At 40.3% G+C, this 14,470-nt stretch overlaps 1 protein-coding gene across 10 annotated transcripts in view; it reads right to left on the reverse strand.

Annotated features, from left to right (window-relative positions):
- DIP2C (disco interacting protein 2 homolog C) overlaps positions 1–14,470 on the reverse strand; it is a 310,254-nt gene that overhangs the window by 103,222 nt on the left and 192,562 nt on the right. For all 10 annotated transcript variants that reach the window (XM_044927925.1, XM_025264059.2, XM_025264062.2 and 7 more), the window contains 3 exons: positions 10,939–11,058; positions 9,326–9,523; positions 1,262–1,353 (listed from right to left, as the gene is read on the reverse strand). In XM_044927925.1, the coding sequence (XP_044783860.1) occupies positions 1,262–1,353; positions 9,326–9,523; positions 10,939–11,058 (410 nt within the window). The remainder of the gene's footprint in view (positions 1–1,261; positions 1,354–9,325; positions 9,524–10,938; positions 11,059–14,470) is intronic.

The following is a 14,470-nucleotide window of genomic DNA, read 5'->3' on the forward strand; positions in this document are numbered from 1 at the left end:
GTCTCTTGGGTCTCCTGCATCAGCAGGCAGGTTCTTTATCACTAGCACCACCTGGGAAGCCCCAATATATGCTATAAAGGTTCAATTTTGGGTTTTTGGTTATAGATATTCAGTTTTCCCAGCACCACTTGTTGAGTACACTAGCCCTTCTCCCATTTAATGTCTTAGCATCCTTCTTGAAAGTGACTTAACTGTACATGTGAGGATTTATTTCTGGGCTTTCTATTCTATTCCTTTGGTCTGTATCTGTCCTTGTGTTAATACCATGCTGTTTTGATTACTGTAGCTTTAAAGTAAGTTTAATAATGAGGACATGTGAGACCCATGATTGACTTTTAAAAGCTAGAGGTCAAACAAGTTCATTAAACTGCAGAGAATCATAGCTTACCACAGAATCCTAGGGCTGCAGCAATCTTATTAAACATTCCTCATAACAAACCCATGCTTTTGTAATATCTCATAAGTAAATCATAGCTTGTATTCTTGCTCATTTATGGTGCTCCACAATGAAACTTCTATAAAATTCATTTGGAGTCTCTGGTGCATGTGGATAACCCAGTCTTGGGGCGTGAAGGTACAGAGCAACATATGGAAAAAAAGTCACTCCACATAAGGCAAGAAAAGTAGGTTCTACATGCAGGCCCACATCTTATTCATGGGTAAAGCTTGGGCCAGATTAACTGCTCTGTGTGTAACATTAAAAAGGAAATACTAACATCTGTTCTCAGTAAATTGGCATACTGCAGTAAGAATAAAATTCTTTTTGACCAAAGACAGTAGCCTGTATCTACAAATTTAATAGTAGGAAAGGAATGTACCAGTGGTTTGCTGCAAGGATTCTTGGTATCACTGACTGATACAAAAAAGTCTACGAGCACACAACTGTCCTGTGTCCTCAGACAGACAGCTGTTTCCCATTAGGTCATATGTGTCAGGGGTTAGGAATATACGTCCTGGGGCTGGACAGAAATGGCTGTGAGCACTGGCTACACCATTTTCTGGACACGTGCCTTCATCTGATATGACTCTTATCCTCTCAAGTCCCAGTTTCCTTGCGGATAACCCATGAGAACTACTACAGTCAAGCTCACTGAGCTACTATAAAGGTTACACCTGCTGAATAATCTCTTCTGGCTTGTGGAAGCCTGATTTGGTAATATGAGTATTAGGAGGCATTAAAATTTGCAACTTGAAAACAGTAGGTATCTTCTCCACCCCAGACCACGTGTCCTGCAGATGCAATAATTTAAATTGCACTTACCCTATCTCCAGGTCGCACCATAGGCTCTTGTTTTGTACCTAATTTATGCAGAATGTTGTAAGCAACCTTCATACTTCTTGTCCACAGTTTGCCTATCAATACAAATTATAAAGACACAATTAATTGTACACATGCATTTTCTACTGTGTATATGTATGTACATTAACCTATATTGAGAGTACTTCTTTTTCACTTTAAGCTTTCAAGTTATTCTGAGTCCTTAGAATCCAGATGGGAAACAAAAGCCAGCAACTCCAACTTATAAAATCTGAGCAGCATGAACACCAAAATAAGGTATTAAATACAAACACCTAGGGTGCTAAGAACCTACAGCAAAGCCACAGAGAATTTAACTATCATCACAGAAGTAGAGGAGGATTTCTAGGGAGTAAAACACGGGAGGGACTACGGCATTAGTGAGTTACCACTAATTTATGTTGTTCAAAATGACACGTATTTTCCTTTTTTAATGAGTCCTGCTGCTTTGTGTGGTTCAGCTCAGTCATGTCGACTCTTTGCAACCCCATGGACTGCAGCATACCAGGCTTCCCTGTCCATCACCAACTCCTAGAGCTTATTCAAACTCATGTCCATCAAGTCAGTGATGCCATCCAGCCATCTCATCCTCTGTTGTCCCCTTCTCCTTCCCAGCATCAGAGTCTCTTCCAATGAGCCAGTTCTTCACATCAGGTGGCCAAAGTATTGGAGTTTCAGCTCCAGCATCAGTCCTTCTAATGAACACCCAGGACTGATTTCCTTTAGGATGGACTAATTGGATCTCCTTGCAGTCCAAGGGACTCTCAAGAGTCTTCTCCAACACCACAGTTCAAAAGCATCAATTCTTCGGCACTCAGCTTTCTTTATAGTCCAACTTTCACATCCATACATGACTATTGGAAAAACCATAGCTTTAACTAGATGGACCTTTGTTGGCAAAGTAATGTCTCTGCTTTTTAATATGCTATTTAGGTGCGTCACAGCTTTTCTTCCAAGGAGCAAGCGTCTTTTCATTTCATAGCTGCACTCACCATCTACAGTGATTTTGGAGCCCAAGAAAATAAAGTCTCACTGTTTCCAGTGCTTCCCCATCTATTAGCCATGAAGTGATGGGACCAGATGCCATGATCTTAGTTTTCTGAATGTTGAATTTTAAGCCAGCTTTTTCACTCTCCTCTTTCACTTTCATCAAGAGGCTCTTTAGTTCTTCTTCACTTTCTGCCATAAGGGTGCTGTCATCTGCATATCTGAAGTTAGTAATATTTCTCCCTGCAATCTTGATTCCAGCTTGTACTTCATCCAGCCCAGCATTTCTCATGATACACTCTGCATATAAGTTAAATAAGCAGGGTGACAATATACAGCCTTGACGTACTTCTTTCCCAATTTGGAACCAGTCTGTTGTTCTATGTCCAGTTCTGTTGCTTCTTGACCTACATACAGATTTCTCAGGACGCAGGTCAGGTGGTCTGGTGTTCCTATCTCCTGAAGAATTTTCCACAGTTTCTTGTGATCCACACAGTCAAAGGCTTTGGTATAGTCAATAAAGCAGAAGTAGGTGGTTTTCTGGAACTCTCTTGCTTTTTCAAATGATCCAACGGATGTTGGTAATTTGATCTCTGGTCCCTCTGGCTTTTATAAATCCAGCTTGAACATCTGGAAGTACATGGTTTTTGAGCATTACTTTACTAGCATGTGAGATGAGTGCAACTGTGTGGTAGTTTGAGCATTCTTTGGCATTGCCTTTCTTTGGGATTGGAATGAAAACTGAACTTTTCCAGTCCTGTGGCCACTGCTGAGTTTTCGAAATTTGCTGACATACCAAGTGCAGCACTTTCACAGCATCATCTTTTAGGATTTGAAATAGCTCAACTGGAATTCCATCAACTCCACTAGCTTTGTTCATAGTGATGCTTCCTAAGGCCCACTTAACTTCACATTCCAGGATGTCTGGCTCTAGGTGAGTGATCATACCATTGTGCTCATCTAGGTTGTGAAGATCTTTTTTGTATAGTTCTTCTGTGTATTCTTGCCACCTCTTCTTAATACCTTCTGCTTCTGTTAGGTCCATACCATTTCTGTCCTTTATTGTCCCCATCTTTGCATGAAATGTTCCCTTGGTGTGTCTAATTTTCTTGAAGAAATCTCTAGTCTTTCCCATTCTATTGTTTTCCTCTATTTCTTTGCATTGATCATTGAGGAAGGCTTTCTTATTTCTCCTTGCTATTCTTTGGAACTCTGCATTCAGATGGGTATATCTTTCCTTTTCTCCTTTGCCTTTAGCTTCTCTTCATTTCTCAGCTATTTGTAAGGCCTCCTCAGACAACCATTTTGCCTTTTTACATTTCTTTTTCTTGGGGATGGTCTTGATCACTGCCTCCTATACAATGTCACGAGCCTCCGTCCATAGTTCTTCAGGAACTCTATCAGATCATGGCTCCTCTGTCCATGGAATTTTCCTTTGAATCTATTTGTCACTTCCACTGTATAATCGTAAGTGATTTGTGTGATTGCAAAAAAACATAAAGGCTACTTAGGATGGGTTCTGTAGGGTCTGATACCCCTCCTTCCCTGTGTCCTAAGTTTCTCAACTTTAATTTTTCCTAACTTCAGAGTTTTACGGTTTTTAGACAGTAACCCTTGAATTTAGATAAAGATTATGGTAAGAATTTTGAACTAAAGTTTTGAACTCTGGGAAAAAAACACTCCAAAATAGGATTAAAAAGATTGTTAAGAACATATTAAAAATGACCAGTTTTGAAGAACCTGCAGATTCAAATCCCTGCCTTCCTCTCAGTGCCAGACATTTTCTCAGCAGGTCTAGGTGATAGCAAACAGTCTGAGATTGAATCAAAATGACTTTTAAAATCTAACATGAATTCTTGGGACACATAAATGCCTTTTATAACATTAGGTTCTATAAGCTTTCAGAAGCAGTCAAGGTGTTAAGAGATTTGCAGTAATAGTAAAGTGAAAGTCTCAGTCTTGTTCTACTCTTTGTGACCCCATGGACTGTAGCCAGGCTCCTCTGTCCATGGAATTTTCCAGGCCAGGATACTAGAGTGCATACCCATTCCCTTCTTCAGGGGATCTTCCCAACCCAGGGACCAATCCCAGGTCTCCCACACTGCAGGTGGATTCTTTATCATCTGAGCCATGAGGGAAGCCCAAGAACACTGGAGTGGGTAACCTGTTCCTTCTCCAGCGGATCTTCCTGACCCAGGAATCCAACCAGGATTTCCTCATTGCTGGCGGATTCTTTACCAGCTAAGCCACCAGGGAAACAATAGTATAGTAAAGATAACAACAATTTGAACTATTTCCTATAAATGTAATCTCTGTTCTAATCTCTTTCCTATTTAAAATGTAAAAGCTAAATTAATATACAGTTTGAATGAAAAGAATCTGAATTTGTCTTATTTCATATTGGATTCTGTAGCAACACAATTTAGGGTTGCTCCTGTCTTCCTACCAATGGATTTATCAACTTGTCTCCCCCCATAGTGATTAGGGAACAAAGAGGACTTTTCCACTGTTTCTGATTCCTGTAATTCCTAGACATTCCTGGCTCATAGTATGTGCTCAACAAATGTTTGTTTTATTAACAGCAAATTAAGCAAGCTGTAAAAAGCACAAAATTACAGTATTCATTTGAGCCTACTTCTTGAGTACTAAGAGTAATTACTGTGACATTTTATTCACGCACCTCTTCCACCTTCCTTAACTCTATCTCCTCAAGACTGTCTACTTTACAATTTTTTGGTTTTTATTTGGTGATTGATTGTATTTTCTCCCCAAAGAGTTACTAGCCATTAGAAATAACTCAGGGAGTTATTTTTTTCCTAAAGAAATCACAAATACTTTGTGCTGTCAGATTTCTTTAATGTCAACAATGTTAGGAAATTATTTTGGCTGAACAAACAATTACAATCAACTTGTTTTAACTGAAACAAAAAATCAAGGTGTTGTAAACTAACACATCAATTTCAATCAATTAGCACCATTATATTTTCTTAAAAATTTCAATTTCATTCTCAGTTTGGAATATTAAAGCTGATATCATCATAAAGTCATACAAAAGCCAATGTACAACAGACAATTTGAAAAAGGCAACAACACACTTTGGCAAAGTTCTAGAAATATTCTTCTAGTAGAAAAAATAAACAGCAAATTGCTGATTTAAATTAGAGACAATACAACAGTTCTTGACAGATTTAGAAAGGAGAATGAAAAAAAATTCCCAACCAGGAACACTCACCCAGGCAAAGTTATCATTCAGAACTGAAGGACAGATAAAGTTTTCCAGACAAGCTAAAAGCTAAAGAAATTCATCACCACTAAAGCAGTCTTATAAATTCTTCCAAAAAACAAAAGACAAGAAAACACTTTCAAACTCATTTTACAAGGCCTGTGTTATTCTCATATCAAAACAAGATAAGGACACCATGAAAAAATTAGAGGTCTGAAAAATACAAATGCACAAATCCTCAACAATATATTAGCAAACCAAATTCAATAATATGTTAAGATGATAATACACCATGATCAAATGGGATTTATTCCAGAAATGCAAGGATGGTTCAACATCCACAAGTCAATTAATGTGAATAATATGGCACATTAACAGAATGAAGGATAAAAATCATATGACCATCTCAGCTGATGCAGAAAAAAATTTTAAAAATTCAATACCCATTTATGATAAAAACTCTCAACAAAGTGGGTACAGAGAAAACATATCTAACAAAATAAAAGTCCTATATGACAAATTCAAATATCAATAACCTCAGATATGCAGATGACACCACCCTTATGGCAGAAAGTGAAGAGGAACTCAAAAGCCTCTTGATGAAAGTGAAAGTAGAGAGTGAAAAAGCTGGCTTAAAGCTCAACATTCAGAAAACGAAGATCATGGCATCCAGTCCCATCACTTCATGGGAAATAGATGGGGAAACAGTGGAAACAGTGTCAGTCTTTATTTTGGGGGGCTCCAAAATCACTGCAGATGGTGACTGCAGCCATGAAATTAAAAGACGCTTACTCCTTGGAAGGAAAGTTATGACCAAACTAGATAGCATATTCAAAAGCAGAGACATTACTTTGCCAACAAAGGTTCATCTAGTCAAGGCTATGGTTTTTCCTGTGGTCATGTATGGATGTGACAGTTGGACTGTGAAGAAGGCTGAGCGCCGAAGAATTGATGCTTTTGAACTGTGGTGTTGGAGAAGACTCTTGAGAGTCCCTTGGACTGCAAGGAGATCCAACCAGTCCATTCTGAAGGAGATCAGCCCTGGGATTTCTTTGGAAGGAATGATGCTAAAGCTGAAACTCCAGTACTTTGGCCACCTCATGCGAAGAGCTGACTCATTGGAAAAGACTCTGATGCTGGGAGGGATTGGGGGCAGGAGGAGAAGGGGACGACAGAGGATGAGATGGCTGGATGGCATCACTGACTCGATGGATGTGAGTCTCAGTGAACTCCGGGAGTTGGTGACGGACAAGGAGGCCTGGCGTACTGCGATTCATGGGGTCGCAAAGAGTAGGACACAACTGAGCAACTGATCTGATCTGATGACAAATTCACAGCTAATAGCATACTGAACAATGAAAACCTGAAGCATTTCCTCTAAGATTCAGAAATAAGACACGGATGCTCACTTTTGCCATGTTTATTCAATATAGTATTGTTTAAGTCCTAGCCAGAGTAGCCAGGCCAAAAAAAAAAAGCATCCAAACTGAAAAAGGAAGATGAAAAACTGTCACTACTTGCAGATAACATGACATTATACATAGAAAACCTTAAGACAATACAGAAAAAGCAGAGTAATAAATGAATTCAGTAAAGTAGTAAAATACAAAGTCAATATACTGCTGTTATCAGAAAACTGCTGTGTCTATATACTAATAATAAACTACTAGAAGGAGAAACCAAGAAAAAGATCCTATTTACAACAGCATTGGAGAAGGCAATGGCACCCCACTCCAGTATTCTTGCCTGGAAAATCCCATGGACGGAGAAGCCTGATGGGCTGCAGTCCATGGGGTCGCTAAGAGTCAGACATGACTGAGTGACTTCACTTTCACTTTTCACGTTCACACATTGGAGAAGGAAATGGCAACCCACTCCAGTGTTCTTGCCTGGAGAATCCCAGGGACGGGGGAGCCTGGTGGGCTGCCGTCTCTGGGGTCGCACAGAGTTGGACACGACTGAAGCGACTTGGCAGCAGCAGCAGCACAACAGCATTGAAAGGAATAAAATACCTCAAAATAAATTTAATTAGGAGGTAAAAGACCTGTACATTCAAAATTGTTAAGACTTGGGACTTCCCTGGAGGTCTGGTGGTTTAAGGCCTCGTGCTTCCACTGTAGGGGGCACAGGTCCGATCCCTGGCTGGGACCTTAAGATCCAGCGTGCCGCATGGTGTGGCAAAGAACAAACAAACAAAAAAAACCCACTACAAAAAGCACAATGAAAATTAAGCCTCATAAAATCTGCATCTTAAAAAAAAACCAAACTGTAAGACTTTGATAAAGAAGCTGAAGATAACACAAACAAATGGAAAGATATTCTGTGCTCGTGGATTAGAAAAAGCAGTTGTGTTAAAGTATCTGTACTACTCAAAGCAATCTAAATCCAATCCCAATCAAAATTACAACAGCACTGTTCACAGAAATAGAACAAACAATTCTAAAATTTGTATGAAACCATGAAAGACCCCAAATGGCCAAAGTCATCTTAAGAAAGAAAAACAAAGCTAGCGACATCATGCTCCCTGACATTACAAAACTACCAGTAATAAGAACAGTATGATACTGGCACAAAATCAGACATATAGATCAATGAAACAGAATAACCCATAAATAAACCCACGCATATATGTCAACTTATTTATGACAAAAGAGCCAAGAAAGGAAAAAGGACAGTCTTTCAATAAATGATGCTTGGAAAACAGTACCCAATCAGCTCCTGGTCTGAACCTGGCCAGGGACGAGGGTCAGACAGGAAAGTCTTCTATCTTTCTGATTGACTAAAATTTATTTCTAAGAGTATAATAAAAAAAAAAAATCAATCCTATGTCCCATTATGGGTAAAATACCCTTTATCCACTAAGAATTTCCCAACAAAGCCAGAAGAAAAAAATTGAGACTATGAAAACATACGCTCCTGAATCCCATTTCCTTCCATGAGATGCAGAGGATAATGATGAAGTCTACAGTGGGGGCCTTCTGGGCCCCACTAAAAGCTGGGTTATGTTACTTAACACAACACCTGGCTCTTGACCTCCACTGCTAATGGAGAAAACAGTTTCTTTCCTACCTGCAATTAGAAGAGCATTATTATCATAGAAATAAAACCAGAAGTTAAAAATGGTAATGTAACCTCACACGTGCAGATATAAGCCATTTTGTCTTTTAGTTATGAAGCTGATTTCTTTGCAATGCTGCACCAGAGTGTGTGAAAATGACCTGACAATTTGCTTTCTCCATGGCCCCTTATCTGTGAAGCAAAGAGAAAGGAATCTCTCTTGTATAGTTAATTATTTCCAAAAGTTTATGGACTGCATTAATCATACTGAATGAAGAGTAAAAGTTTGCTTCCCTTGCTTGCTAGAAAAGTACTGTGGAAACAAATGTTGTTTCTTCTGAGTGATGCATGTCAAAGAGTTCTATATACATTCTTTCTTGTTTCATTTCTTTAACTACCAATCCTGCTTCACAGCATTAATTTAATATACATTCCAAGATACAAAATCCAACATCTTATTATTAGAGTTATAGTCACTAATTTTTGTATCACTTTCTGGTTTTTACTAAAAATCATTAACAAATAATAATTTTTCACATTCAAATTGAATAATTTTCCTATACTGGCTAGGCCCAAAAGTTCATTTGGGTTTTCAATAATATCTTACAGGAAAACACAAATGAACTTTTTGGCCAATCCAATATTTCCTTTTGGGTTCCATTTATTTCCATATTGGAAACATAAGGCAACACAAATATAAACTTCCTAGCAGTTGTGCCAGGCACAAGCAGACAAAAGATGGATAAGCCTCAAAGGATTACCGTAAGTGAGGATGTAGAGAGGTTTTCCATTTGTGTCCATCGTGGTCAAGCACGGGGCCTTTGGTGAGATGGTCCCCCATCGCTGTAACGCTGCTTCTAACGATGGGGGCCAATTTGTAACCACACCCAGCTGCTCCCCACGCATCGCCAACATCTGGGCTCCCTCTGGCTTTGGCTGGTTTGGATCTGGTTGTTGAACTAAATACATTTGAACACAGAAGGTTTTCAAGAAAAATACATCCATTATTAGCACAATCATTCTTATTCATTTTAAAGAAGCTAGAAGACTTATACTTGAGTTAGAAATTTATTACAGGAAACATGCACAGGTGCTTTTCTAGAATTAGAGCTACATCTGACATATGAGCCTCATGGATATAACCAAAGCACGTAATTCTTCCAACATCCAAGGCAATGTCAGGATGTGGAACTTAGGGAGACCTGAATGCATTTATAAACTGACAAGTAAAACTATGCATTTTAACACACCTAGAGTCTAACATTACAATGCTGCTGCTGCTGCTGCTAAGTCACTTCAGTCGTGTCCAACTCTGTGCAACCCCAGAGACAGCAGCCCACCAGGCTTCCCCGTCCCTGGGATTTTCCAGGCAAGAACACTGGAGTGGGCTGCCACTTCCTTCTCCAATGTGTGAACGTGAAAAGTGAAAGTGAAGTCACTCAGTCATGTCCGACTCCAGCGACCGCATGGACTGCAGCCCACCAGGCTCCTCTGTCCATGGGATCTTCCAGGCAAAAGTACTGGAGTAGGGTGCCATGTTTAAAACATCAATTCTCAACATACACCAGTAATTGTAGACTCCAAAGAGTTCAAATCTGACTGAAGTATATTGTGCCCTTAAATATGGAGATGTAAATTTGAATTTGCTACAACCACTATGAGTAACTAGCACAGCTCATATTTTCTTAAGTAAAATAAAGATAAATGCCCTATAATAAGACCAATCTGCCTGACTCTTTAGATGGGTGAAAATCTGAGAGGTGATTCTTTTTACTTCTGGGAAGGTTTCTCTTACAGCATATGACAGATGATTTCCACCTGCTGGCTAGAAAATCAACCATGTCTTTCTTGTGGCACAAAGACCAAGAAAATAAGGAGACTGGGTTTGATACAACAAGCAGTACTTTGTTTCAATTTTAAGTTTTCTTGTATTAAAAGGTTCAGGAGTGTTCAGAGTGAAGACATCCAGCTCCTGAAGCTGTCCAGAGAGGCAGCAAGGCAAGATTCCCACAGCTCACTTTGCATTCCTCTAAAGCCTACAAAGAGAGAATGTACTGCTTGCTGAGCTCAGGTTGTCTGATTTCCTTGCATTCCTGAAGCTTCATGGAGTCCTTAGAAAGAGGACTGGCTCATGGAACAAAATCACATGCTTCTCAGAGTCAGTACCAGTGGTACTGACCCAGCTGTTTGGGGACCGAGCATATGTTTAAAGGGACCTTGCGGAACAGTACCTACAGTTTCTAGGCAGGATTCCTGTTTCCTGTGAACACCAAGATTATTGTTTTTAAAGATCGAACAACCTTGGTCAAGAAATAACTACAGTTTATGGAGTCACAGAAACACTGGACAAGGGGGTAGGGAGGGGCTCTTTCACCTTCTAGTAGTTCTTCAAAGTCATCGACGAAGAATTCCCGTAAGGGTGGTCGTTTGGGTCGTTTGAGGGTATTGACAAGCTGCTGGATCTTTGCGGATACGCGGCTACTTACAGGCACACCTGAAAACAGAATCATGAGGCAGGTGGACTGACTCTCAGCACAAACCACCAGGAACAAGCAGCCACAGTAAAAACGGCTGTGGAACCACACTCTGTCCCATCTCAGCCTGGTGCCCTCTGTATCCCTAGATGACTTCTGTCAACAAGAACATTCCAAGGAGAGTGGTCCCAGCATGTGGCCTTGCTGGGAAGCCTCAACAGAGAATAAAGATGGAGCAGAAATGATGCTCTTTACACTGTGAGCTGTCTGGCTCTGGTGACCTTGGGAACAGCTCCAGACCACAGACTGGGCTTGGTCCCACCTCTATTCCTAAAAAAAGGGTCTGTCATCTCCTCATTCATACCCGTCTCAGGTTCTCCTCTGTCTGATGAGAAAGCTGATGAAGCAGTGAGACCTTCCCCAAGACCCCATCTCCTGAGACCACCTGTGCTCGGCCTCCAGTTGTCACCCCGACCCCTCCCGATGAAAGGACAGGGACCTGAGGAGCTACAAGTGCCACTATCCTCTTTCAGGTGACAGTCGGGTCCCTTCTATATGCCTTTCAGACCCACTCTCCTGAGTGAACATTTAGGGAACACATCCCAGAAGCAAAGCAACCAAAGTCTCTAAATTCAACTTATGATATTAACACAGAACTCACATATATTAATATTTATCCACATGTACTGAGGAAAATAAACCCCACCTTATAATACGTTTCTTAGGATAATAAATGCTACATAGTTTTGAAAATGATCAGTGAAAAAGACATGGAATTTTTAAAAATTTAAATGAATGAACAAAAAGGAGCACCAAGACACTGAAGCCACAACTGGATCAAATGTACCCTCCTCTGCAGGCAGATTTCATTCCTATTCAAAGGTGCTTAGAAACCTGAACCTGTAAATTTACAGGCCTAGAACCTTCTAAGCTCCTGGACAAAAGAACCACAACCACAAGAGGTCTTTCCTGTTGACTGAGCCAGAGCCCTTTATCCATGGCACATGCATGTGTGTTCAGTCTCTCAGTCAAGTCTGACACTTTGTGAATCCATGGACTGTAGCCCAACACACTCCTCTGTCCACTGGATTCTCCAGGCAAGAATACTGGACTGGGCTGCCACAACTTCCTCAGGGGATCTTCCCGACCCAGGGGTCAAACCTGTATCTCCCATGTCTCCTGCACTGATAGGTGGGTTCTTTACCGCTAACGTCACTTGGGAAGCCATCCACCACACAGTGTCACAAAAACACAACTCAGCTTTTGGAATGAGTACAACAGCTTTCAAGGAAATTTTTCCATCAAATAACCACTTTAATAGTTTCAAAATATCCTATGAGCACTTTCAGAATTGAGACATTAAATATTTTACAATCTTGAAAATATATAAAAATATACAACCCAGAATTCTCAATATCTAAACATAATATTCCCCTATCAAATAGTCCCAGCTAATCTGGTTAGCTGATCCCAGCTAATCAGACTTAAATTGAAGAAAGTGAGGAAAACCACTAGACCATTCAGGTATGACATAAATCAAATCCCTTACAATTACACAGAGGAAGTAACAAATAGACTCAAAGGATTAGATATGACAGGGTGCTTGAAGAACTATGGATGGAGGTGCATGACATTGGATAGGATGCATCACCATCCCCAAGAAAATGAAAGGCAAAAAGGCAAAATGGTTGTCTGTGGAGGCCTTACAAACAGCTGAGAAAAGAAGAGAAGCTAAAGACAAATGAGAAAAGGAAAGATACACCCATCTGAATGCAGAGTTCCGAAGAATAGCAAGGAGAAATAAGAAAGCCTTCCTCTATGATCAATGTAAAGAAATAGAGGAAAACAACAGAATGGGAGACTAGAGATTGCTTCAAAATTAGAGATACCAAGGGTACATTTCATGCAAAGATGGGCACAATGAAGGACAGAAATGGTATGGACCTAACAGAAGCAGAAGATATTAGAAGAGGTGGCAAGAATACACAGAACTATACAAAAAAGATCTTCAAGACCCAGATAATCATCATAGTGTGATCACTCAACTAGAACCAGACATCCTGGAATGAGAAGTCAACTGGGCTTTAGGAAGCATCACTATGAACAAAGCTAGTGGAGGTGATGGAATTCCAGTTGAGCTATTTCAAATCCTAAAAGATGATGCTGTGAAAGTGCTGCACTCAATATGCCAGCAAATTTGGAAAACTCAGCAGTGGCCCCAGGACTGGAAAAGGTCAGTTTTCATTCAATCTCAAAAAAGGGCAATGCCAAAGAATGTTTAAACCACTGCACAACTGCACTCATCTCACATACTAGCAAAGTAATGCTCAAAATTCTCCAAGCCAGATTTCAATAGTACATGAACCATGAACTTCCAGATGGTCAAGCTGAATTTATAAAAGCCTGAGGAACCAGGATCAAATTGCCAACTTCTGCTGGATCATCAAAAAAGCAAGAGTTCCAGAAAAACAACTACTTCTGCTTCATTGACTACGCCAAAACCTTTGTGTGGATCACAACAAACTGGAAAATTCTGAAAGAGATGGGAATACCAGACCACCTGACCTGCCTCCTGAGAAATCTGTATGCAGGTCAGGAAGCAACAGTTAAAACCAGACATGGAACAACAGACTGGTTCCAAATCCAAGGAAAGGAGTCCATAAAGGCTGTATATTGTCACCCCATTTATTTAACTTATATGCAGAGTTTATCATGAGAAATGCTGGACTGGAAGAAGCTGGAATCAAGATTGCCAGGAGAAACATCAATAACCTCAGATATGCAGATGACAGCACCCTTATGGCAGAAAGTGAAGAAAAACTAAAGAGCCTCTTGATGAAAAGTGAAAAAGTGAAAGAGGACAGTGAAAAAGTTGGCTTGAAACTCAACATTCAGAAAACTAAGATCATGGCATCCGGTCCCATCACTTCACGGCAAAGAGATGGGGAAGTACTGGAAACAGTGAGAGACTTTTCTTGGGTTCCAAAATCACTGCAGATGGTGACTGCAGTCATGAAATGAAAAGACACTTGCTTCTTGGAAGAAAAGCTATGACCCACCTAGATAGTATGTTAAAAAGCAGAGCCATTACTTTGCCAACAAAGGTCCGTCTAGTCAAAGCTATGGTTTTTCCAGTAGTCATGTATGCATGTGAGATTTGGACTATAAAAAAAGCTGAGCGCTGAACAATTGATGCTTTTGAACTGTCGTGTCGGAGAAGACTCTTGAAGAGTCCCTTCGACTGCAAGGAGATCCAACCAGTCAATGCTAAAGGAAATCCGCCCTGAATATTCACTGAAAGGACTGATGCTGAAGCTCAAAGTCCAATTCTTTGTCCACCTGATGTGAAGAACTGACTCACTGGAAAAGACCCTGATGCTGGGAAAGATTGATGGCGGGAGGAGAAGGGGACGACAGAGGATGAGATGGCTG

The sequence above is a fragment of the Bubalus bubalis genome, chromosome 14 (genome assembly GCF_019923935.1).
Source record: "Bubalus bubalis isolate 160015118507 breed Murrah chromosome 14, NDDB_SH_1, whole genome shotgun sequence".
Lineage (NCBI taxonomy): Eukaryota > Metazoa > Chordata > Mammalia > Artiodactyla > Bovidae > Bubalus > Bubalus bubalis.